Source organism: Oryx dammah, unplaced genomic scaffold (assembly GCF_014754425.2).
Source record: "Oryx dammah isolate SB20612 unplaced genomic scaffold, SCBI_Odam_1.1 HiC_scaffold_29, whole genome shotgun sequence".
NCBI lineage: Eukaryota > Metazoa > Chordata > Mammalia > Artiodactyla > Bovidae > Oryx > Oryx dammah.
Genome location: NW_024070213.1, coordinates 74351456 through 74376884, shown reverse-complemented (window position 1 = coordinate 74376884; position 25429 = coordinate 74351456). Strand labels below are relative to the sequence as shown.

At 40.1% G+C, this 25429-nt stretch overlaps 1 protein-coding gene across 1 annotated transcript in view; it reads right to left on the bottom strand.

The window, feature by feature from the left end:
• The window catches only part of KCNMB4 (potassium calcium-activated channel subfamily M regulatory beta subunit 4), a 75828-nt gene that overhangs the window by 29132 nt on the left and 21267 nt on the right, over positions 1-25429 (bottom strand). Inside the window, exon 2 of the mRNA XM_040233463.1 lies at positions 13819-13946. Within this exon, the coding sequence (XP_040089397.1) occupies positions 13819-13946 (128 nt within the window). The remainder of the gene's footprint in view (positions 1-13818; positions 13947-25429) is intronic.

Sequence of the window (25429 nt, the reverse complement as noted above, 5' to 3'; positions counted from 1 at the left end):
TCAGGTTCAGATCCTTACTCTGCTCCTCCCAGGTAGTATGACCTTAAAGGCTGTTTCTTCTTCTGTAAAATTCAGATAATATGGTCTACCTTCCTTCCAAGACCATAGTGCTAACCAAGATGAAGTTTGTGTGTGTGTGTGTGGTTAAAACATACATATATATATGGGGGCTTCCCAGGTGGCATTAGTGGTAATGAACCTGCCTGTCAATGGAGGAGACATAAAGAGACATGGGTTCAATACCTGGGTCGGGAAGATTCCCTGGAGGAGCACATGGCAACCCACTCCAGTATTCTTGCCTGGAGAATCCCGTGGACAGAGGAGCCTGGTGGGCTACAGTCCATAGGGTTGCAAACAGTTGGACATGACTGAGTGACTAACACTTTACTTTATATACACACACTCATATATATATGTTATATATATGTTATATATATATATACACACACACACTATATATATATATATATATATATACACACACACACACAATCTGCCTGCAACACAGAAGACCTGGGTTCAATCCCTGGATTAGGAAGATCCCCTGGAAGAGGGCATGGCAACCCACTCCACTATTCTTGCCTGAAGAATCCCCATGGAAAGAGGAGCCTGGTGGGCTGCAGTCCATGGGGTCGCAAAGTCTGACACTACTGAGTGACTAAGCACATATATACACACATAATAAAATTTGCCATTTTAAGTATAAAGTTTAGTGGCATTAATTAAATTGACAATGCTGTACAATCATCACCATTATCTATTTCCAAACAGCAGCTCTGTAACCATTAAGCAATGACTCCCCTTTTCCTCTTCCCCCGAGTCCTTAATAAACTCTAACTTATCCATCTCTACTTATGTTCCTATTCTAGGTATTTCCTTAAATGAATTATGGACAACTAAAGACATTGGGAAATGGAGTAGGTTGCTTCAGGGGAGGTGACATATACTATCACCAAGTTGTTAGAGAATGGAAAATATTAATACCTTCAAAACAATGGCCAGGGAGTCACCCTGGGTTGTAGTAAATGGCTAGAAGATGTCGCCTAGATTTGATACCCTCTACATGTTCAGTTCAGTTCAGTTGCTCAGTCATGTCCGACTCTTTGTAAGCCCATGGACTGCAGCATGCCATGCTTTTCTGTCCATCACCAATTCCCAGAGCTTACTTAAACTCATGTCCATTGAGTTGGTGATGCCATCCAACCATCTCATACTCTGTCATCCCCTTCTCCTCCCACCTTCAATCTTTCCCAGCATCAGGGTCTTTTCCAATGAGTCAGTTCTTCACATCAGGTGGCCAAAGTATTGGAGTTTCAGCTTCAGCATCAGTCCTTCCAATTCAGGACTGATTTCCTTTAGGATTGACTGGTTGGATCTCCTTGCAATCCAAGGGACTCAAGACTCTTCTTCAACACCACAGTTCAAAAGCATCAATTCTTCAGTGCTCAGCTTTCTTTATAGTCCAACTTTTACATCCATACATGACTAATAGAAAAAAGCATAGCTTTGACAAGATGGGCCTTTATTGGCAAAGTAATGCCTTTGCTTTTAATGTGCTGTCTAGGTTGGTCATAGCTTTTCTTCCAAGGAGAAAGCACCTTTTAATTTCATGGCTGCAGGCACCATCTGCACTGACTTTGGAGCCCCCAAAATAAGGTCTCTCACTGTTTCCGCTATTTCCCCATCTATTTGTCAAGAAGTGATGGGACTGGATGCCATGATCTTCGTTTTCTGAATGTTGAGTTTTAAGCCAACTTTTTCACTCTCCTCTTTTACTTTCATTAAGAGGGTCTTCAGTTCCTCCTCGCTTTCTGTTCTAAGAGTGATGTCATCTGCATATCTGAGGTTATGGATATTTTTCCTGACAATCTGGATTCCAGCTTGTGCTTCATCCAGCCCAGCATTTCAGCATATAAATTAAATAAGCAGGGTGACAATATATAGCCTTGACATACTCCTTTCCCAATTTGGAACCAGTCTGTTGTTCCATGTCCAGTTCTAACTGTTGCTTCTCGACCTGCATACAGATTTCTCAGGAGGCAGGTCAGGTGATCTGGTATTCCCATCTCCTGAAGAATTTTCCACCATTTGTGATCCACACAGTCAAAGGTTCTGGCATAGTCAATAAAGCAGAAGTAGATGTTTTTCTGGAACTCTCTTGCTTTTTTGAAGATCCAGTGGATGTTGGCAATTTGATCTCTGGTTCCTCTGCCTTTTCTAAATCCAGTTTGAACATCTGGAAGTTCACAGTTCACATACTGTTGAAGCCTGGCTTGGAGAATTTTGAGCATTACTTTGCTGGCATGTGAGTGAGATGAGTGCAACTGAGTGGTAGTTTGAGCATTCTTTGGCATTGCCTTTGGGATTGGAATGAAAACTGACCTTTTCCAGTCCTGTGGCCACTGCTGAGTTTTCCACATTTGGTGGCATATTGAGTGCAGCACTTTCACAGCATCATCTTTCAGGATTTGAAACAGCTCAACTGGAATTCCATCACCTCCACTAACTTTGTTCGTAGTGATGCTTTCTAAGGCCCACTTGACTTCGCATTCCAGGATGTCTTGCTCTAGGTGAGTGATCACACCATCATAGTTATCTGGGTCATAAAGATCTTTTTTGTATAGTTCTTTTGTGTATTCTTGCCACCTCTTCTTAAGATCTTCTGCTTCTGTTAGTAAGAGGCTTATTCTGCTCCCATTTTGTCCAAGATGAAACTGAGGCAAGAGCTCTTCAGTAAGTAGCCCAAGGTCATCCTCCGAGTCACGAAGAGAGCTATGGATAGAACTCAAGTCTCCTGACGCACAGCCCTGCCCTGCATTCCACCCTCTGACGGCACTGCACTCTGTGACCTACTTGTCCTTTGGTTCCTGTAGTTTTCCTCCCAAATACCCTCAGGACTTTGTTTAATAGCTGCATAAACTATCTTAAATGAAAAGTGATTTAATAACATCAAATTCTTGACTTTACTGCCATGATGATAAAAACTGTTAGGAGATGAATTTGCAAGCATTAAGAACACTTTGAATAACCATCAGAAAACAGACTCTCAAATTTATATCCTAAGTAATGTATGGCCATTTGGATGTCAGATTTTGGAAGAACACTGAAATGAATTCCATACATATTCTATAGCATGCTGGAGAAGCCACGGAAATCATTGCTTGTTTTTAAAAAAGTACAGGTTTTGTGACCAAACAGAGCTTTCAATTGGAACCAGACACAAATGTACACAGAAAAGATTACAGATTCATTGCTTTAGTTTTTAAGACTCAAAAAATATATCATTGGACTTAATGTCTCAAAGGAAAGTCATACTCCTTAAAAAAAAAAACAAAAAACTTTCAAACCAGTCTCTTATTTAATGAAAGATTATAAGAAATATTTTTCAGAGTAAACAGAAAACCAAAGTAAAAAGCTCTATTAAAAATTAAATTTTTGTTAAATAAGTCTAGTATGTAGTAATTCATCCAAAAGTCAATAAAATTTCCCCATAAAATTTATTCAAAATATCCTTTTCCATATTTATATGCACATTTCTCCCCATTTGTATCCTAAGGGGTCTACCAGTAAAAATAAGTTTATTTCTTTATTAATTTGTCTTATTAAAAAAATGAAAGGAAAGCTTAGAAGCCATTGGAACAATTAAATTCAACCATAAATATATTAAAAAGAAATCTGGCAGATTTTCTGCCAGTTCAGTGGTTAGGACTTAGTTCGTTCACTGTGGGGGCCAAAATTCAATCCTCGATTGGGGAACCAGATCCTGCAAGACGAGAGGCATTGCCAAAAAAAGAAATGTGGTTTTAGAGCTTCATAAGTCAAAATCAGATGCAAAGACATAGCCAAAATCAACTATAACTGACCAATCATTTTTCACCGTATTGGTTATAAATGCATTCAGAGACATATATATAAGCATATATTATTAATCTCACATAATAAGAAATCCAGAGGTAGGTGGGCCAGGGCAGGGGTAGCTACTCAATGATGGTGTGGGAAAGCTGGCTTTTTCTATCTTTTTTGCTCTACCTTTCCTAACAGATGCATGCCCACCTTGACGCATATCACTCAAAGTTGGAAAATGGCTTCTGCACCTCTGCCATCAAGCCACTTCTACCAATTCTCTGCCAGGACAAAAGTAGTAGAAACGCAAGGGGATGGTGCTTATATTAGGAAAGCAAAAGTCTTCCCAGAGACCCCTAATTGATGTTGCCTCCAGTACCCAGGACAGCAAACCAGAGTCGTGCAATCCATCCTCCTCTGAATCTGACTCCCAGTCATGCACAGGTGTATCTCTAAGTCTGTGAGCTCCACTTCCATACAGTCTTATACCCAATCCCTCCACTTCTCCACAAATTTTGCCTTTGCCCAAGCTCTTTTCATCCTTTGTTTAGACTGACTCAATAATTTCCAAATTGTTTAACCTTACATCCTGTCTATCTTCCACGCAGTCACAAGACTGGTCTCCCTAAATCACAAACGTGAGTGTTGCTCCTCCACTGCATACAGAGTAAAGTCTAAAACCTCAGCATGCCGTAAAAGCAAAGCACTATCTGGTTCATCCTCTTCCAGTTCATCTATCACTTTTCCCCTAAATGTACTCTCCAAGAATATGTAGAGCCTTACATTTCATTCAGTTGTCTATGACATTTCAAATCTTCATGCCTCTGAACATTCTTTATTTTACCCGAAATCTCTTTCCTTCAGTCCAGTTCAGTTACTCAGTCGTGTCTAACTCTTTGTGACCCCAGGGACTGCAGCACAACAGGCCTCTCTGTCCAACACCAACTTCCAGAGCTTACTCAAACTCATGTCCATCGAGTCGGTGATGCCATCCAACCATCTCATCCTCTATCATCCCCTTCTCCTCCCACCTTCAATCTTTCCCAGCATCAGGGTCTTTTCAAATGAGTCAGTTCTTCACATCAGGTGGCCAAAGTGTTAGAGTTTCAGCTTCAGCATCAGTCCTTCCAATGAATATTCAGGACTGATTTCCTTTAGGAATATTCAGGACCAATTTCCTCAGCCTTCATTTATCTGGAAAATTCCTACTCATTTTTTAAGAAAATACAATTCAGAAAATACTCATTTTTTAAGAAAACAGAATTCAGACTTTCTTCTGTGAAGGCTTTTCTCTCTCCACTCCTGTTCTCCATTCAAATAGGTCTAAGCACTATACTGTGTGTGTGTGTGTGTAGTTATGGCGCTTACCACTGAATAAATTACATTTCAATTGTTTGTTTACATGTTGGTCTTTCATAGCACTCAGTGAGTTCCCTGAAGACAGAAACTAAGTCTTATTATCTCTGATTACCATCACCTGGTGTAAGGCTAGTCATTAATAAATACTTGAATAAAAGAGTAATAGGGTATATGTGCTCAGGTGCTCAGTCGTGTCCAACTCTTTGCGATCCCATGGACTGTAGCCCACTGAATTCCTCAGTCCATGGAATTTTCCAGGCAAGAATATTGGAGTGGGTTGCCATTTCCTCCTCCAGGGGATCTTCCTGACCCAGGGGTAGAACCCTTATCTCCTGCAAGTCTCCTACATTGGCAGGCAGCTTCTTTACCACTGAGCCACGGGGGTAGTTCTAATTCCTAGTTTTTAAAGGAATCTCCATACTGTTCTCCATAGTGGCTGTATCAATTTACATTCCCATCAACAGTGCAAGAGGGTTTCTGTTTCTCCACATACTCTCCAATATTTATTGCTTATAGATTTTTAAATGATGGCCATTCTGACCGGAGTGAGGTGATACCTCATTGCAATTTTGATTTGCATTCCTCTAGTAATGAGCAATGTTGAGCATCTTTTCACATGTTTGTTTGTCATCTATGGCAGAAACCAATACTATATTGTAAACCAATTATCCGCCAATAAAAAAAAATTTTTTTTAAGAGTAAAAGACTAAAATGATGGTAATTCAATGGATGAAATCCAGGATACTGGGAAGGGTAATACCATGATAGAAGAGTGATTAGCTATTTTGTGGCAGGAAGATTTTGGACTCCCTAAAACAATATTGTTTATTTCAAGGGAAGGAGGTAGGTATTCACATAAATGATTCTTCCAAATAATTGAAGTTTAACCTTTTAAGTTGAATAAAAACCAATAAAAATATTAAAATATAATTGGTAACATCTTTCTAAAAATGCCATTACACATTTCCTTACCTATTAAAAAGAGTATATTGAACCAAATTTAACTTTTTTGATGACTCAGTGTCATCATTATGAAACTCAATTACTGTTGAGGTAGGACACTTTGCTCCTCCACTTAATGGCTCCAGACTGTTAACCATTTGGTTCTTTGTTAATTTTCTTTCTCTTTCACCATTAGGATTTGATCCATCATTTTAAGCTATTGTATTGTACACACCTTTAGAATCAGGGAATTACAAAATCATAAAACTTGAGAACTTAGAGGACTCTTAGAGATCATTTAATCTATGAAATTTTGTAGGTAAGAAAACTAAGCCCTAAGTAAGTGAGCATTCTTTTTCTATGACTTTCAAACTGTACTCTAAAGAGCTTTCTATTCAACTTTAGCTCAGACCATTATGTTCATCTTTGTCTAAAATGCTAAGGACAAATTTAATTTGGAAAATATATATCACAGGACAAACATACTCTGGGTGAACTTTAAAATTAGGATATATTTGTTCAGGATCAGAAGTACAACATATTTATTTTATTTCACAATAAAATTCTTTCCTTTGAGTTATTTTTGTATGTTCCATCACTTTACTCATTAATCAAATTTCTATTACGTATTCATTCAAGATCTCACTCAGCATCTAATCAGTGAATAATTAGGCTATGCTCTGACTAGTTGTTTCCACCATTGATGTTAGAAATTTACAGGGCAAGGAAAGAAAAGCATATACATATACTAAGTACTCATTCTTGCGCAGATATGATCATTACCAAAATAAATAAAAAGTAAAATCCTTAAGATAGACCATGTTGTCTCATTTTACAGATAACAAAATCAAGAGCAAGAAGTTCCACAATTTACCCTAGGTCACATAGTTATTAAGTGGTAAAGAAGAAATGTAAAGCAGACACCTAAGGCCACATGGTTGCTGCATTAAGGAAGTCATAACCTATCCAAGGAGAAAGAGACATATTCAGCTAACTCTCTAACAGTGTGATAAAAGCAATCATAGCCCTGTAGGAACTCAGAAGAGAGAGGGACTGATGATACCTGAAAAGGTGAGAGAAGTTTACACAGTGGCCTTTGAGGCAAGTCTTAATAGTAACAAAAATAATAATGGCAAACACTTTCATAGGAATTACTCAGGGTTAGGCATATGCCATCTCATTGATAACCTCACAATCACCTTATTATTTCTCCCTCTACAAAGGGAATGGGGGCACACATAGGACAGAGTAACATACCACATGTTAGAAAGTGGCTAGTTTCAGCCTCCCTACCACTGTAGTGTGCTAATTCCTACAAAAGGGAAAAGCTGAAGGAAGGAGAGAGAGACAGGGCAAAGGCATGAATGTGTGTGTGAAACAGGGTGCACTCTGAGGTGACTGGCCTAGGTGGAATGAATGTGCAAACCTTTAAATGAGTCAAGTCACCACTCCCCGTCACTGGCTACTCACTGAGTTTAAGAGAAATGTAAACTCTGCCTATCCTCTCCAGAATCAACACTCACCACTTCCGTCTCCCTAACAGCTCCTCTGTCATGGGGGCCTTTTGGGTCCTAAAACTCACCAAACCTTCCTGCCTCAGAACCTCTGCACACAGTGGTGTCTCATTCTGAAATACTGTTCCCCTTGTTTTTTGCCCACCTAACTCTTGACCATCTTCTGGTCTCCACCTAATTATGATTTATGCATATAGGCCTTTGAAATTCCCCACCTTGTTATAAGATCTCATCACAGCACCCCTGGATTTTCCTTCATGGTGTTTACTCCACTTTGTAATTATCTATCTAATGTGACAATAGGCTATAAGCTCCAAGAAGGCACGGATCACATCTGTTTTTCTTTTTCCAGCTTATGGACATGTGAGCAAACAGCAGAAGCTGAACCTGGAATTGGAAGGGCATAGTCTTCATCCAATGAATAATAAGAAGGCAGAAAAATTTAATCAAGGACTGTGACAAAAACTAAATGAGACTTAAATGAAGTACAACAAAACTTAGTGTAGTGTAGATGATTGATGAAAGAAAGGCCAGGCCTAAAAGACCAGTTGAGGGGCACTTCAACAATCTAGATGGAAAACAGTGAGGGCCTCAACTGAGAGAATGAATTCAAGGCTTCACGGGTGAAATGGCTGGATCTGTTCATTTGATAATTGTGTATGTGTGTGGGTGTGGGGGTGGGGGTGCACACGTGTGTGTGTGTAAGCCTGCTCTGTGCCCTCTATGAACCATAATCCACTTAGGACAAAAAAATTAAGTATTAAAAAGTAAACCCGTATAGAAAAACACAAGGCTTTCCTTAAGAGGAAAAGTTCAAAAACTAAGGACAGATCACTCTTCCTTGTCTTTATATCCAAAGGGAATTAAGGAATGAGTACCCATTTTCCAGGGACATGTCCTCATCAAGGGGAAGCTGGGGAAGGCAAAGATGAGGGAGGAAAATTGTATGGAAAGACTAAGTAAGACTCAGAGATGTTTTCGAGCAACTGAATGGAGATTTCAAAACCAACTTGGTGGGCTTCCCTGGTGGCTCAGTGGTAAAGAATCCACCTGCCAATGCAGGAGACATGGGTTCCATTCCTGGTCTGGGAAGACCCCACATACCTCAGAGCAACTAAGCCTGTGTGCCACAACTACTGAGCCTGTGCTCCAGAGCCCGGGAGCCAACCTACTGAAGCCTGAGCTCTTAGAGCCCGTGCTCCGCAACAGGAGAAGCCACTGCAACGAGAAGCCTGCACACTGCAGCTAAAGAGTAGCCCTCACTCGCCGCAACTAGAGAAAACTCCACGCAGCAACAAAGACCCAGCACAGCCAAAAAAAAAAAAAAACTGTGGAAAGGGGACATGGAGCCATGTGGGCTACAGTCCATGGGGTGGTAAAGAGCTGGACATTACTGAGAGACTTTGAGAGAGAGAGAAGTGGGCACTGCTGGGGTTTTGCTGAGGAAAGATAAGCCAAGGAAAGGCTAACAAGAGACAAAAATATATAGGGAAAGTAAGTGTGACCTTGCCTATAGTAAAGGGTGTAAAATAAAAATCTACCCATTGTATGGAGATTCGATGCTTCAAGGTTGAAGGAGTCATAGAGCCAAAAGGCTGTATGGGAAGATCATGAATAGAGGCAGCCAGGGCCTGGTTCCACGAGCCCTGGGCATGAAGTCACCACACCATGTTGTGCTTCTTGGGTGGCACAGAAGGAAGGGGTGATTGCATGGGGACCATCCTTCCAGGGCAGGCATGGCTACTGATGGCTGCTCTGGCCACTGCAGATTCTATTCCTGAGTGTAACTCACCAAAATAAGCCTTCAACAATGGAAACCTAAGACTCCAATCACCTTTGTCTTAGATTTTTAAAATAACATCCTTTTCTTGAAAACGGAAACTTCTTGGTAACTTTTCTCCCCAATCCTGCATTTGAGTGAAATCTAAAGGTTACTTTAAATATAAAGTTCACCTTATCAAGAGCATCTGGGAGTCTTTACAGTGAGTCTATTTTTATTGCATATTTTGCAGTAGTAAAAAGAGTACTAAGAGTAGATGGCACCAAGGAGCTGCCATTTTTCACACCTCCAACCAGCACTCTTGTTTCCTCTTGCAAATGTCATGATAAAAGAGCCAAACTTCAAACTTCTGTTTTCTCAAAGTCACTTAAAATCATGTCTGGAGTGCTTCTGAGTTGTGAGAGACCACCCCTACTTCTGTCTATACCCCAACAGTTTGAAAATGGGACAGGGAGATGATGGATGGGGAATGGGTATCCGTTCCAAAGAAGGAAGGTGAGGGGAGGTGAAGTCGCTCAGTCGTGTCCAACTCTTTGCGACCCGTGGACTATAGCCCACCAGGCTCCTCCGTCCATGGGATTCTCCAGGCAAGAATACTGGAGTGGGTTGCCATTTCCTTCTCCAGGGGATCTTCCCGACCCAGGGATCGAACCCAGGTCTCCCGCATTGGAGGCAGATACTTTAACCTCTGAGCCACCAGGGAAGCCCGTAAATAACAAAAAGAAGGAATGATGAACTTAAACGTACCACTACTAAAGGTCATATACTATAATTGATATACTATGTTGGCCAAAAAGTTCATTCAGGTTTTTCCATTAGATGTTACAGAAAAACTCCAAAAACTTTTTGGCCAACCCAGCATAATGCAGGGTGAGTTCTTTACAGATAATTCTCAGCATGCCAGGGAATGGTCCTGTTTGATTTGGTACTGAGGATGTTCAGAGTCCGTGCCCTAGCAGAAGACAGCCCTTATTTGGAGGAGGCAGCCTTTAGAAAACTTGGTACCTGAGTTTGGAGTGAGGGCAAGTTACATGATGACCGGCAGCTGGGTAGCACAGCCCGTGGGAGGGGGTGCCTCTCTGCTTCCTCCTGCAAGCTCAAGGTCATGCACATTCAGAAACCAGCTGCGGGTCCAGGGGTTGGGAGCCTAAAGGATCAGCTGGTGCAGACTGTGGTGGGTCCAGTAAGGATCAGCTGGTGCAGACTGTGGTGGGTCCAGTATCAAACTATCTTGACTGCTAGTGCCTAATTCCTGTGGTTGGGCTCCCCGTCTCACTGAAAAACATATCCCCACGTCACCTTTGTATTTCATTCCTCCCCTGTTTTCCTCAGGGAGTGTTCCCTTTTTTCCTTATTCACTATGTGTAGTCAATATTTCCTTCTTCCTCAGCAGTTTTAGTCCATACTCCATCTCATTTCTCTGTATCCATTCCTATTTCCCTCTCGATTACTCATCTCCTCCCTCCAATTCTTTTTCCAGTCACGGCAAACTTCTTGAAAAAGTAGTCTGCACTTGGTAAAGCCTTCACAGGCTCATCTCAGCCTAAGACAAAGTGATTTCAAGCCCTTTGCTTTAAGGCAGTACCTAAACCGTGTTCACAAACATCACTTACACACTCAGAGCTGCCACAATTGACAACTTCTCAGCAGTGCATTCTGATTATTCTTTTCCCCTTAAAACACTCGCCCTTCCAAGTCTTTCCACTTTCCTCTCAACATCTGGCCACTCTCTCTCCACCTCCTCCCCCTCATGCCGTCAACACAGAGGATCCCAAGATTCTGTCCACATTTCTCTCCTCACTCCAGTACGCATTCTTTCCCAGTGCGCATTCCCTCTCTTTGCTTCAACTATGGCTTGGGTGCCAACGATTCCCAGATCCGTATAACACTGACCCTGACTTCTTGCTCTTGAACTGAAAGTCTGTACTTCTACCTCTTTCTTTTGTATATTTTGAGACTCTCAAATTCAGCATAGTCAGAGCTAGACTATCCTTTTCTCACACTCAGTCAAATGTGATACCTCCTTTTCTGCATCACTCACATGGCTGCTAAGTTCTGTTGACTGTGATTCTAAATGTCTTTTCTGATATACCCCTCCATGGGCTACTGCCACTACCGCTACTCTCAAACTGCTTTATTGGGATAAGAAGATGGCTAACAGAAGGAGCTCAGGGAATCAGATGAGCTGGTTTCAAGCTGCATTCTGTTTTTTTCACTTCAAGACTTCAGCTGGGGTCTTTAAGACTGTTTTCCCACCTGTCAAGTGGGGCCAGTATTTAGAACTACTATAAGAAATTTAGTGATCTAACCAAAATGTTATTCATAATCATTGGCACACGTAGCCACTCAGAAATGCTACATTTTTCACTCAGTACTCTCCTTACTTCCCCCCTATCTCTAAGCTGGAGCTCCTTGCTTTCAGCCCATCTTTCCTCTCCAATACACATTCAACTCTCACACCCCTTACTTTCTATATCAGAAATCTACTCAAGTGAGTCTTTGGTTCAAAAAAAAGAAAACCTTTCCACAAATTTTCATTGCCCAAATGACAAAGATCATTCTCCTTAACATGGCATTTATGACCCTTTGGAAATCTAACCCTAAGCTACGTTTCCAGCTTACAAATTCACCACTCCATAACCTATGTACTTAATGTTACTTATATTGCCAAATTTGTTTTTTTATCACAGCCACCCCATCTTCAAGGTCTTCCTCCCTTTCATTTCTAACTGATGAAATCATACTTTGCATGAAATTTTTGCCACCTCTTCTTCTGCTTCTGATAGGTAAACCATTTCTGTCCATTACTGTCCTTTACTGTGTCCTTACACTGCATAAGCTCTGTTTCCCCCAATAAAGTCTAATTCTTTGGAGGCAAAGAACCCTCCTTATTATTCTGGCACATTGAATTCATTGAGTCATTCATTCACCAAACATTTCTTAAATGAGAACCAGGCCCTGCACTAAGTACTAGGAATACAAAGCCAAAGAAGATATGGTCCATACCGTTAACCAGTAGGCAATCTGGTTGGGAAGATGGGCATACAAACAATTCCAGTAGAGGGTTATGGGTGAGAGGATAGAGCAGTGGCTCTCAATCCTGACTGTATATTAGAATCCCTAGAATTGATTTTTTAAATGCTAATACACGACTGAAGTGACTTAGCAGCAGCAGCAGCAGCCTAGGTTCAACCACCAAAGATTCTAAGTTAATCCATCTGTGATGCATTTTTTTTTTTAAATGTTCTTCTGGTATAGTTATGACAGTGAGGATTGCAAACCTGAGAAAGAGCTCTAGACAGCACACAGAGGTATATCTTGTAGCTGGCACTTTTGGATGTTCTACAAATTGCCCCTTTTATGTACCTCCTTCCTCTACATGAATTAGGAGACTCTGCCATATCCCTGCCTCAGATCTAGATCCTACCTGCCTATTCTTGCTTCCAAGTTTAAGAAAGACAGTCTTGGCAGCAACGTGGAGAATGTCTTGGAGTGGGGCAAAGGGTAGAAGTAGAAGGGCTAGTTAGAAGACTATTGTTGTGTTAATAGTTAGAAGATTATTGTGCTCTCAGATTCATGAGAAATAACATGAATCTGAACTAAAACAGTGGCAGAGGGAAGACACAGAAGAGTTAATACAGGATAAAATCAACAGGATGATAAATATAGGTTATAGAGCATAAAGGAGAAAAGTGAGTTAAGAATTACTCAAAGTTTCTAGACTCAATAAATGAGTAGACTATAGTGCCATCGCTAAGAGAGGGATTATGGGAGGAAGAGAAAGTCTGACCTAAGTGTGGAACACCCAAATGGAGAGGGACAGCAAAGAGCTGAGAATACTCAACATTTGATGAACAAATTACTATGATTAATATGGGTGGATATTGGAATATTCTAGTTCAAGGAACTGTTGCTGTATGCTATAACTTGAGTTCTCTCTAGGTCAAGTAAAGTTTTGATGATGGAAACATTTGAAGATATCTGGTCAGAACAGAAAGGAAAAAGAAAGATAAGATTTGATGCAGCCCAAAATGATGATAAATCTGAACGTTGTTCAGTTTGTGATCATTAGTCACAAATGATTTGGGAGAACACTCCTGGTATATAGTCCTCCTACCTAAAGGCACTTTCTTAGTGTATCCAGAGGGTAAACTCTATGATGCATGATACAAGTTGTCACCTTTTTGGCTAGCAGGTTCTTTACATGCCCCCATCCGATAGAGTAAGAAAGGGCTACCCTAACGACGTGCTAGGAAGAGTCGAGACTCTCTATCTCCATGTTGTATGTTTTGCCAAGTGAGCACAATCTATGATTTATTAATATAATTAGCTACCGAGGCTACAAACAACTTTAATATGCATATGTAAATATTCGCTTACCTTTGAAATTGATTAAAATAGCAAGTAAATGGCTGGGAACCAATCTCATCTTTCCAGTACTGTTGCCAATTCATGACACTTTCCAAGTTCTTCTGATTTTCTCTCTTACAGGGAGGAATATAGGAGCACTAACAAAACAGAACACAGAGAGTAAACCTATTATTCTATAGAATATTGAAATATAGGCCATTTTTAATAGATAGATGGCATTATGCTTATGGTAAATCTAATTTGACCTACTTAATTTTCAATTTAACCAAATTGGAATTGCTAAACTACATTTCAAATTTTGAATTTGGCGCAATTACAGGAAATATTCCAATAATAAAGATACAGCCAAAAATAACTTTCAGCCATTACACTAAAAAGATACTTTATAAACAATTAGTTACAATCTACTAGTGGGTTGAAAGCATAATATGGGCCTGCTGATCAATAAAGGGAGGTAACACAAAAGTTGATTTTTATCCCCAGTCTCCAGCGGACTTTGACATTTTCCTCTTCTACTTTTAACTAACAAAGCAAGCACACAGCTCTCCTCTGATACTGATCTCAGAAGTGAAACTTGTTTTCTTTTCTTACATGTTCTTGAACAGCAAAATCAAAGGGAAAGTTCATCTCAATTACATAATCAACGCATTTTGCTAACTGTTGCCCCTTTCTAGCCATGCCTCTGACAAAGTAGTTCTCTGTGAAGGGACTTTATTACTTGAAGCAATATACTCAGCAGAGTTAGAAGACTGCTCTTAACCTTAGATGTTACAATTAACCCTTAGCATTCTAATCCATTTTTTCCATTTCAGTCTTTTATGATGATGATCATGGTGAAGATGATGCCAGTTCACAGTTATTGAATGTTTATTATGCCAGTGAAGTGGAAGTCCCTCAGTCATGTCCAACTCTATATAGTCCATGGAATTCTCCAGGCCAGAATGCTGGAGTGGGTAGCCTTTCCCTTTTCCAGGACATCTTCCCAACCCAGGAATCAAACCCAGGTCTCCCGCATTGCAGGTGGGTTCTTTATCAGCTGAGCCACAAGGGAAGTCCTTACTATGCCAGACATGGTAATAAATGTCTAATAGCCTTTCCGATACTTCTTACAACAATCCTATAATGACCCCCACCTTACAGATGAGGAAACTGAGATTTCTGTCAGTTCTACAACTGCAACTGGAGTCTGGTGACTCGTTACATTCCACTCTCAGATGTTGTCTCAAGGTGTTCAGTATTAAGGAGCATAAAAGAAATCCACTAGCTCTGTAGAATAGTTTGAGTCACATGATTTTAGAGCATCTACTTTCTCGATGTCTTCTAGCCATTTTTGGGCAAAATACAAACATTTTAGTATGATGTACAAAGTTCTCCATGATCTGGTCCCTGCCTGGTCCTCATTCTCACTCAAGCCTGGGATACAGTCGTACAGAAGCTCTTGCTCCCAAATCTGCCATGTGGAATCCACAGTATCATACTTGTCTGTTTTATGTTAGCCTCTCCAATTTGCTGGCAAGCTGGGACAAGGGCTATTATATTCTCTTCTGTATCTTTAAACCTAGGACCATACCTGGTTAACACGGAAGTTTCAAAAATGTTGGTAAAGTTAATTAATAATATTTTTTTACAGCAGTTAAACATTTTAAAGTATATATAAATACATTTTAAATTTTATTTTATTTAAATTTTAAATATTTTAATTTAAAAATTTTAAAACTAAATTTTTAATTTTAAAAACTAAATTTTAAATTAATTTTCAAAATTTCTTAGATTTAAATTTAGTTTTATTTATTTAAATTTAAAATATTTTTCTATTATATGTAACAAATTCACATGTTATACAAATATTGTCTCAATGCATATTTACCCTCTGCATATATAGTTTCACTTCTACTAATAACAATAATATATAGCTAAAAAATTCTGTGAAATTATGAATCCTGAGCTCTTCAAAGCAGCAGTTGGGCTTAGAAGCAATGGAGACTGTTAGATAGGGTTCCAGTCTTATTAGTTGTTACATGTTTGGGCTTGAAGTAAATTACTTTTTTCTGAATTTCATTTTTCCTAATCTGCTAAGTCTCCAAAATAAATTCTAGCTCTATATCTCTATGATTCTCTTCTTGGAGATACAGCAAGAAGGCAGGACTGCAAACACTGTTGCATATTTTCTCCAGAAGAGATCCTGCCCACTGGGGAGATGGCCAGGAAGCCTGATGAAACCATCATTTCAGCCAGCAAGGAGGACAAGTGTGGTTAGTCTTTACTTGGAGACATATATTTTACATTAGGAAAATGTTTATAAAGGGCTTCTGATTTTCCTATTGCTTATTTCCTATAATGTGACAGACGTTTCCTTTCCTTCTACTAAAAATTCATTTTCTGTATCATGGTCAACTAGTTTATAAAGTGAGAGTAGTTGTGTCAAATGACTATGTTCTTTGTAGGGGCAGAAATGTCTAGATCTGGAGGTAGAAGCCATGAGGTGTGAAACTTGAAAAACTCATCAGAGGTCTTTTTGCAACAGGCCCACTCAACACAGGGCTTGCCTAGTGGCTCGGCAATAAAGTAGCCACCTGCCAATGCAGGAGATGCAGTTTCGATCCCTGGGTTGGAAAGAGCCCCTGGAGAAGGAAATGGCAACCCACTCCAGTAATCTTACCTGGGAAATCCCATGGACAGAGGAGCCTGGTAGGCTACAGTCCATGGGGTTGCAAGAGTCGGACATGATTTAGCAACAGAACAACTGATACTCAAAACAAGAGGTACGCTAAACATTTTGGGGAATAATAACCAACAACCAAGTGTAATTAAAGCAGATTTTTAAATTCTGTAATTATCTCAGTTTGAAAACTTTATTATTCAGTTTTGGGAGGAGGTGGAAAGAAGTGGATTTAAAAGAAATGTCTCTACTGAATGACAGCTCTATAGTCTGACCAAGAGAATTACAGCTACACATTTCTGAAAAAGTCAGACTAAAATTTTCACTGAGGGTGTAAAGTTTTATATTAGGTATGTTGTGATTTTATGTGGGATAAAAGGAATGTTTATTGCCTCTAGGAGACTTTGAGCTAGTATAGATGGATTTTTGGAAGCAAAGTACTCTCTCACATCGGGGAAAATAACCTGTGTTCAAAATTTAAGTATTTTTTCCAAGGACTGCATTCTTTCCAAAGAGTATCATAGATTAAATAATGAGTTTACAATACTTCAGTAACTTCTAAAGTGCACATCTCCTTGAAAGGAAAATTGGGAAAATTTTTAAAAGGCTAAACTTTAAGGCTCTTAAAAATCATTATTATCTATTTTGTTATACCTTGATTGTCCATTTAATTGGTCTTTAAAATTTCTATGAAGCCTAACTCAGATTTGCTCTAGATTCTTTCTCAATTTGGTGGATCAGTGTAGATTGTTAGAATTTTAAAATAAGGTATAAGTGAAAATTCAAAGCAGTGTTCCAGAAAAAAAGAATTCAAAAATCAGTCATAGAGATTTTCTTTCCTGGGTTGTTCAAATTGTTCAAGGTTTTCCTGGTACCAAATAGCTTCCTCATAAATCTCTCTCCTTTGGAGTAGGGGCACAAACAATGTGTGTCTTATCACCATTATCATCACTATCACCAGCATGGTTAACATTTATTGACTATATGTCAAACATTTCTTTAATCCAAATCTCATTCAATTCAAATGAGCAAATATTATAATCACCCTCATTTTACAGATGAGGAAACTAAGGGACAGAGGGGTTTCAGAAAACCTTCCTAAGGGCTTCCCTGGTAGCTCAGTGGTGAAGAATCCGCCTGCCAATGCAGGAGACACGCGTTCGATCCCTGGCCCAACGTGCCATGGAGCAGCTAAACCCGCATGCCGCAACTACTGAGGCTGTGCGCTAGAGCCCAGGAGCAGCAACTACTGGGCTCATGCACCTAGAGCCTGTGCTCCACAGCAAGAGAAGCCACCAAAATGAGAAACGTGCTCACTGCAACTAAAGAATAACACCCACTTGTCACAACTAGGGAAAAGCCTGAGCAGCAACAAAGACCCAGCACAGCCAAAAAAAAAAAAAAATTAAAAAATATATATTTTCTTAGGTTATGATGGTAAATGGAACAGCTGGGATTCAAATCGCAGAGAATTCTTTTTTTCCTGAGCTTCTTAAGTCATTTTATTTTATTATTAATTTATTATTATTATTTTTTTTTTGCTGTTTGTGAGGTCTTAATTCTCTGACCAAGGATTGAACCAGGACCCTCAGCAGTGAGAGTGCAGAGTCTTAACCACTGGACCGCTGAGGAATTCCCTGCAGAGAATTCTCAACCACTGCACCACAGTGCCTCACTTTAGGGCTTCCCAGTTTTCCCTTTTTGGAGCCCCCTGATTTAGCAGTCAGGGAGATGGCCCGACTTCCACACCCCTCTCTTGGAGAACTAGTGTAATGTTTTCTTGGGAATGGACTTTGTGAAGTCCTCCTGTGGATTGGCGGGCTGAGGTTGCAGCCCTTTGGTTTCCTGTACATTCTCAGAGAAATGTATTGTAAGTCTTTGCTTGTTCCCTCCTGTCTCAATTTGGCTTCAGGGTTGGTTTTTGGTGCCACAGATGTAATTTCACTTAGGTGAATTTATAGACACAATGTCTTCGGTCATGGAGGACACGGAGCATTCCCTTGGAGAAACTTCTTCATGCTGTTATGACCTTTCCTTGTTTTTCATTTGCAAAGGCTGCATTTCCCAACTTCTAATACCATTATCGCCCAAATAACCTTCACTAGAGGCTGTGTCATTTGCTGCCTAAAATTGCATGAAATCATTCTCTTTAAAAAGACAGGAGAAAAAGGTACATGATAAAATATATTTGTTTAATGCCTATCTTTTAGAAAGGAAATGTGACTTTTGCATTCATGAAGGAAATTGATGGAACTGAATGGGCTATTCTGAGTGTACTAATGTAAAAACTTTCAGAGAGTTTATAAAGGGAAGAAACTAACATCACTTGAAGTGAAATATCTGATTATGTATGCATTATCACTTATTTTACATTATCTTATTTTAGGGCTTATCAAGATTCATAACAGCATTCTTTTTCAGCCTACCACAATGAATTTGTATTTTAATAGAACACTTCTTGAGTGGGTTCTTTGTGATGTGTCTTGAGGATTGCGTTTCAATCCTGTGGGCAGAATAGGCAAAATTCACTTTCTTCCTTTACTGAGTCACTTTAAAAAAACCACTGCACAAAACACACCGTCTACTTAACTAAACACTGGGGGCTGGGTTCTATGTTAGGCATTACCTAAGAAAGAGAAATGAAGACATTTTTTTGGTTCCAGTTTCTTTCTTGACTTGACTTGGTTAGGGAGGTAATTATTGAAAGACATAATATTGGAATGGGTTTAGTAGATTAAATAATTTCCAAAGTAAATTTGGTTAGAAAATGAATTCTTAAAACATTATCTACTGGAACATAGATTTAATTATGTTTTATACCATACTTTCCTGTTTTCTGAAATCCCGTAAGACCTCTCTGTGTCAGCTCTGGTGTATAGTTTTAATGACATTTCTCAAAATATAAACATACAATCAGAAAAGCACTTAAAACAAAGTCGGGGGGGGGGAATTCCTTGGGGTCTAGTGGTTAGAATTCATTGCTTTCACTGCCATGGCCCAGGTTCAGTTCCTGGTCAGGGAAATGAGTGTCAGACTTTGTTTTTTGGGGCTCCAAAATCACTTCAGATGGTGACTGCAGCCATGAAATTAAAAGACGCTTACTCCTTGGAAGAAAAGTTATGACCAACCTAGATAGCATATTCAAAAGCAGAGACATAACTTTGCCGACTAAGGTCCGGCTAGTCAAGGCTATAGTTTTTCCAGTAGTCATGTATGGATGTGAGAGTTGGACTGTGAAGAAGGCTGAGTGCCGAAGAATTGATGCTTTTGAACTGTGGTGTTGGAGAAGACTCTTGAGAGTCTCTTGGATTGCAAGGACATCCAACCAGTCCATTCTGAAGGAGATCAACCCCGGGATTTCTTTGGAGGGAATGATGCTGAAGCTGAAACTCCAGTACTTTGGCCACCTCATGCAAAGAGTTGACTCACTGGAAAAGACTCTGATGCTGGGAGGGATTGGGGGTGGGAGGAGAAGAGGACGACAGAGGATTGAGATGGCTGGATTGGCATCACTGACTCGATGGACATGAGTCTGAGTGAACTCCGGGAGTTGGTGATGGACAGGGTGGCCTGGTGTGCTGTGATTCATGGGGTTGTAAAGAGTCGGACACAACTGAGTGACTGAACTGAACTGAAACTAAATTCTAGGGCAGTTGGTTCCAGTATGCACACCCACATCTGAAAGCTAAATGGAAATAATCTTATGGAAGAATCCAAAGGCCAAATAAATGGCTTAGAAAATGTGAAAAGTAGGGCTAAGAACAAAGGGGCACTAAAATGAGCTCTTCAGAGAGAGCAGGCTGGACAGGTACAGAGCGGTGCCCAGCCTAGAATAGGGTTCATCCAAGAATGGTCCCACAGACCCCTAGACTGTCAAAAGATCCACCCTTCTGAGAATTTCATTCAGAGGCACTAGGAACCTGCATTTTTAACAGCTTTCTTTCTTCCTTGGAATGACAGGTTTGGGGAATTGATCACTTATGCACTAAACCATTCTTGATTGCTCAGTACAGGATACAAAGCTTAGATGTTACTCCTTAGCCCTCTTCTTCCTCCCTTCCCAGGAACATGTAGTGCAGTAATAGTGCTTTATAGTTACGAAAGAGGAAGTGAAAATTTTGGCTTTGAGGGGAAATAGAAGGCTTCACAAAAGAGACAACATGATTGTGTCTTTAAGGTTGAATGGGAGTTTGTTTCTCAGAGAATAGGTTGGGAAGGGGACATTCCAAGAAGAAGAAATGGAATGTTATGGATGTTCCAGAAAGACTGAATCATCTAATGTGCTTGAAGGTGAGGGACATGGAAGAAGACATTGGAAAATGCCCCAATTATCTGAACCACTCACTACTCATGAAGAATTGTTCTCCTAGCCTTACCGGTTTCTGTAAAAAACAACTCACTACCCACCACAGAGTATTCCTACCTGCCTGCAACTCTCCTTTAGTTGGACTGTATTATTACGTGTTGAGACTACATCTGCATTTTTGTAATTTAACATTATTTCTTTAACTTCTGGATTCAAATAGACTGCTAAAGTTGGTGACATTATGAAAACTGAAAAAAGTTTGGAACAACATTCCACTTTCAAGAGAAAATAGTTCATTCAGCTGGAAAGTCACGAAATAAAAATGCAGTGTCTTTGCCAAAAAATAGAGGTTGAATCTCAACAGAAGTCAGACCAAAACAAGAAGTTTTAATCTGGAAGATGCTCAACAATAATTATTTATAATAAGCATGGCAGTGTATGTAAAGATGTGTTCAATGGCTTATGATGATAATTTAAAATCCTTGAGATGGCCAATCCTCTTATGACCATATAGAACACTGAAATGAATGTATTAAATGCTCTTGCCTGCCTTCAGAAATGCCTCATAACGTGTGTATATGTGTGTGTGTTTGGCCATTCAGTCCTGTCCAACTCTTTGTGACCCCACGGACTGCCAGCTACCAGGCTCCTCTGTCCATGGGAATCTCCAGGCAAGAGTACTGGAATGAGTTGCCATTTGCTCCTCCAGGCGAACTTACCAACCCAGGGATCAAACCCACGGATCTCCTGCATTCCTACACTGCAGGTGGATACTTTACTACTGAGCCACCTGGGATTCATTGTATATATATATGTGTGTGTGTGTGTGTGTGTGTGTGTGTGTGTGTATAAAATAAAATATTAACAACCATCATTTCTGCATGAATGAAAACAACAAGTCCTGTCTGTGGTTAAGTCCCCTAGAACCAGAACTGATAAATAGTGGTGATGAAAAATTGATGCTTCGTATTTTTCCACAGATGGCTCCACCAATATCTATCCTATTTTACATGCTCTTACAACATGACATGACCCTCCTCTACTCAGTGTTGTGGGTTTCCCTTCCCTAGAATATGGATGAGTCTGTGATTACAGAGGAAGTGACGCTGTGTGACTTCCAAGGCTAAATCAGAAAAAGAGGGCATAGCTTCTGCCTGCATCTTTCTCTTGGGAATGCTTGCCCTTGGAGTTCTGACACCATGCTGTGAGAAGGCCCAGAGTAGTCCATGCAGAGAGACCATGGAGAGGCCTGTGTGGAGAGGAACCAAGGCCCCCCACTCAACAGCCAACATCAACTCTCTGATACGTGAGTGAATGAGCCTTCAGATGGTTCTTGCCTCCAAGCTTCGAGTATTTCACTAGAACCTCAGACATCACAGGGCAGAGATAAACTGTCCCATTATGCCCTGTCTATATTTATGATCCACAAAATTTGTGATCATAATAAAAACGATACACGCTGCTGTGTAGTTGCTCAGCTGTGTCTGACTCTTTGTGACTGGACTGTAGCCCGCCAGGTTCCTCTGTCCATGGGCTTTTCCAAGAAAAATACTGGAGTGGTTTGCCATCTTCCCCCTCCAGGGGATTGTCCCCACGCAGGAATCGAACCCAGGTCTCCTGTGTCTCCTGCACTGCAGGCGGGTGATATCATGCTGATGACACACACTGCTGATATCAGAAATTGGGGAGTACAAAGTGCTCTAGAGTCCTTGGTAAAGTACAGGTGTGCCAGAGGGTGGGCGATGCAGTGGTCTGTTATTTCAGTGATGCCTCTGGGGGTATCACGGCACAGGGAATTTCTGGATGTCTCCTCCAAAGTGAAACAGATTGCTGTCCCTTTCACTCATTAAAACTAAGAGGAACAGTGCTTGATGGACCCTTGACATTTTGGAGGAACCACTTACCCATATTTGGACTGCACCTCTGATCCCTTACTGAGCAATCCACAAACCTGACCCCTTTCAGTGGCAGCCAGAGCAGGAGAACCTACTCTTTTCACTGACTTCTGTGGCCCAGGACCTCGAATGGTATCCAAGGAGTGCTGGATGGGAGGGATAGACGGAGCCTGTGGAGTTCTGATAGTGTAAATCAAACCCATGCTTTCTTTGCAAATTGCTATTCTCCACCTAGACATAGAGGTGGGGTTTTCAGGGCTCATGCTTTGCATTCCTGACACATCTTCACTTTTGTACTATGGTCTTCTCAACTTATCGTAATGTGCAGTTGTTAATCTAGGCTTATTTTTCTCAACTAAGATATTCAGGGAGGCCTGGCATACTGCAGAACACGGGGTTGCAAAGAGTTGGACATGACTAGGTGACTGAACAACAACAAGATTTTCATCCCTCTAGGAGTACTCTGCAGTGTGCCTGAGAGTGTTTAAAGCCTGTGACCAGTTCTGGTCGAAGAAAACATTTGACCTCAGTTTAGCATAACTTTGAGCAGAACTTCTAATTGTTTATTTCTCTTTAAAGGAATGATGTTAGACGTACAGGCCTATATTGATTTACGGGCAATAGATAACAAATAATAAATTGCATTTTGACTAAACTGATTAGAGTATCTTACAGCCTCGGAAAAAGAACTCTGATCAATACATAAGATTCAAAAGTTGTATTTCCCATGCACCCTTTCTCAGGAAGCTACCTGAAGATGTATCTCACCAAAGCAAAGGTATATAGACAATGGCATAGGGTCAAGGAAACAGAATACCTAATAGAGGAGAGACACAGCAGGTCCATGGTGCAACCAGCACAGTTTGGGGCAGTAGGCTGAAGGAGTCCAGAAAGGAAAGTTTTTTAAAAGAGAAAAAAGTAGTATGAAACAGTTACACATTATGAATAAGTATATGGGCTCTCCAGGTATTGGCACTAGTGGTAAAGAACCCACCTCCCAGTGCAGGAAACATAAGAGACGAGGGTTCTATTCCTGGGTCGGGCAGATCCCCTGGAGAAGGGCATGGCAACCCACTCCAGTATTCTTGCCTGGAGAATCCCATGGACAGAGGAGCCTGGTGGGCTACAGTCCACAGGGTTGCAAAGAGTCAGACATGACTGAAGTGACTTAGCATAGCACATATGTGAGAAACAGTATACAAAGGAGCCTTACAATTCTGTGGGAGAATTTTGTAAAAGTAAGAGAAAGGTACATAAGGAAGTAAGAAAATATTAAGAGCATGGTTATTAGCGTAAAGAAAAAGCAGCAATAAAAATGAACATTATGTAGTTAAAATAATGTTAAGCACTCCATGTTAATTTGGCCCAAAACTTCGATATCTGAGGGATGAATGGCTGAAAAATGAGATGGACTGGGATGTGTAAGAAAGTTAAATACTCAGATTCAACCATTGGCAGCTGATTGTCTAAAATATATACACTGGAGAGACTATTGTTTGAACATGGATTTAAACAATGGAAAAAGAGAAAACAAAAACAGTGAAATATAGTTGTCTCTGGATGCCAAAAGGGATTGGGACTTGAGATCTTTCTGTATTTCCTCCCTAGTAACTGGTCTACTTTGAAAAAGAAAAAATCACTACTAGATTGTTTTAGTTTGGAAGTTTGTATTATCCTAGAGAATCACTATATTATCCTATGGTTTCAAATCTACTAGCATAGTATTTCATCCAAGTATCCAGGAATCAGTATAGAATAACAGGCAACTTGTTTTGTTTTTGTTTCTTAACCATACCATGCAGCATACAGGATCTCAGTTCACCCACCAGGGATCAAACCCGTGCCTCTAGCAGTGGAAGCCCGGAATCCTAACCAATGGACTGCCAGTGAAGTCCTCAGAGAATTTATTTTACAGCAATATTTCTGGAATGTCTCTCATTACAGAAATAATGGTTTACAAATATCTGGACATCCTTTAGCCCAGTTAAGTTGACACAGGAAATTAACCATTACATCTATAAGTCTCCCACTGAAGAGAAAGCCATTTATTGCCAAAAGCTCTTCACGTAATGAGTTTTGAATCACTGCTCTACCATAGTGCAAACATTCTCCCAAATTGGTCATTTTTTCTTTCAATTTTAATATTTTTGAAAAATATGTTAACTTTTTTCTTACTGTGTCATTAAAAAAGTGTATTATTTCATATCTGCTCTTGCTTTAAAAGGCTTTGTCCAGTGACAAAATTATGTAAATATTTACCTATATTTTTAGGACTTTCACAGTTTTTGTAAATTAAAAGTTCATCCCATCAAAATTATAATTTTTAATTAAATATTTTCAGAATAATTTTGAGTATTTTGCAAATAAATTTTATTTGGAAAACTACTATCTAAAAATACATAACATTCAGAGATCAGATCAAAATAGCAGAGGTGTATGATATGGAGCTCACCTTCTCCCTTACAGATACATCAAAAAATATCTACGTGTGTAACGACTCTCACAGAACATCTGCTGAACACTGGCAGAAGTCCTCAGACTCTCAAAAGAGAAAATCTCCAAGCAACTGGGTAAGACAAAAGAAAAAAAAAGACAGAGAAAGAAATTGGGATGGGATCTGCACCTTTGGGAGGGAGATGTGAAGGAGGAAAGGTTTCCACACACTGGGAAGTCCCCTCACTGGTGGGGACAGAGAGGGAGCTTTGGAGCCTTGGAGGAGAGCGCAGCAGCAAGTGTGCTGAGGGCAAAGCAGAGAGAGAC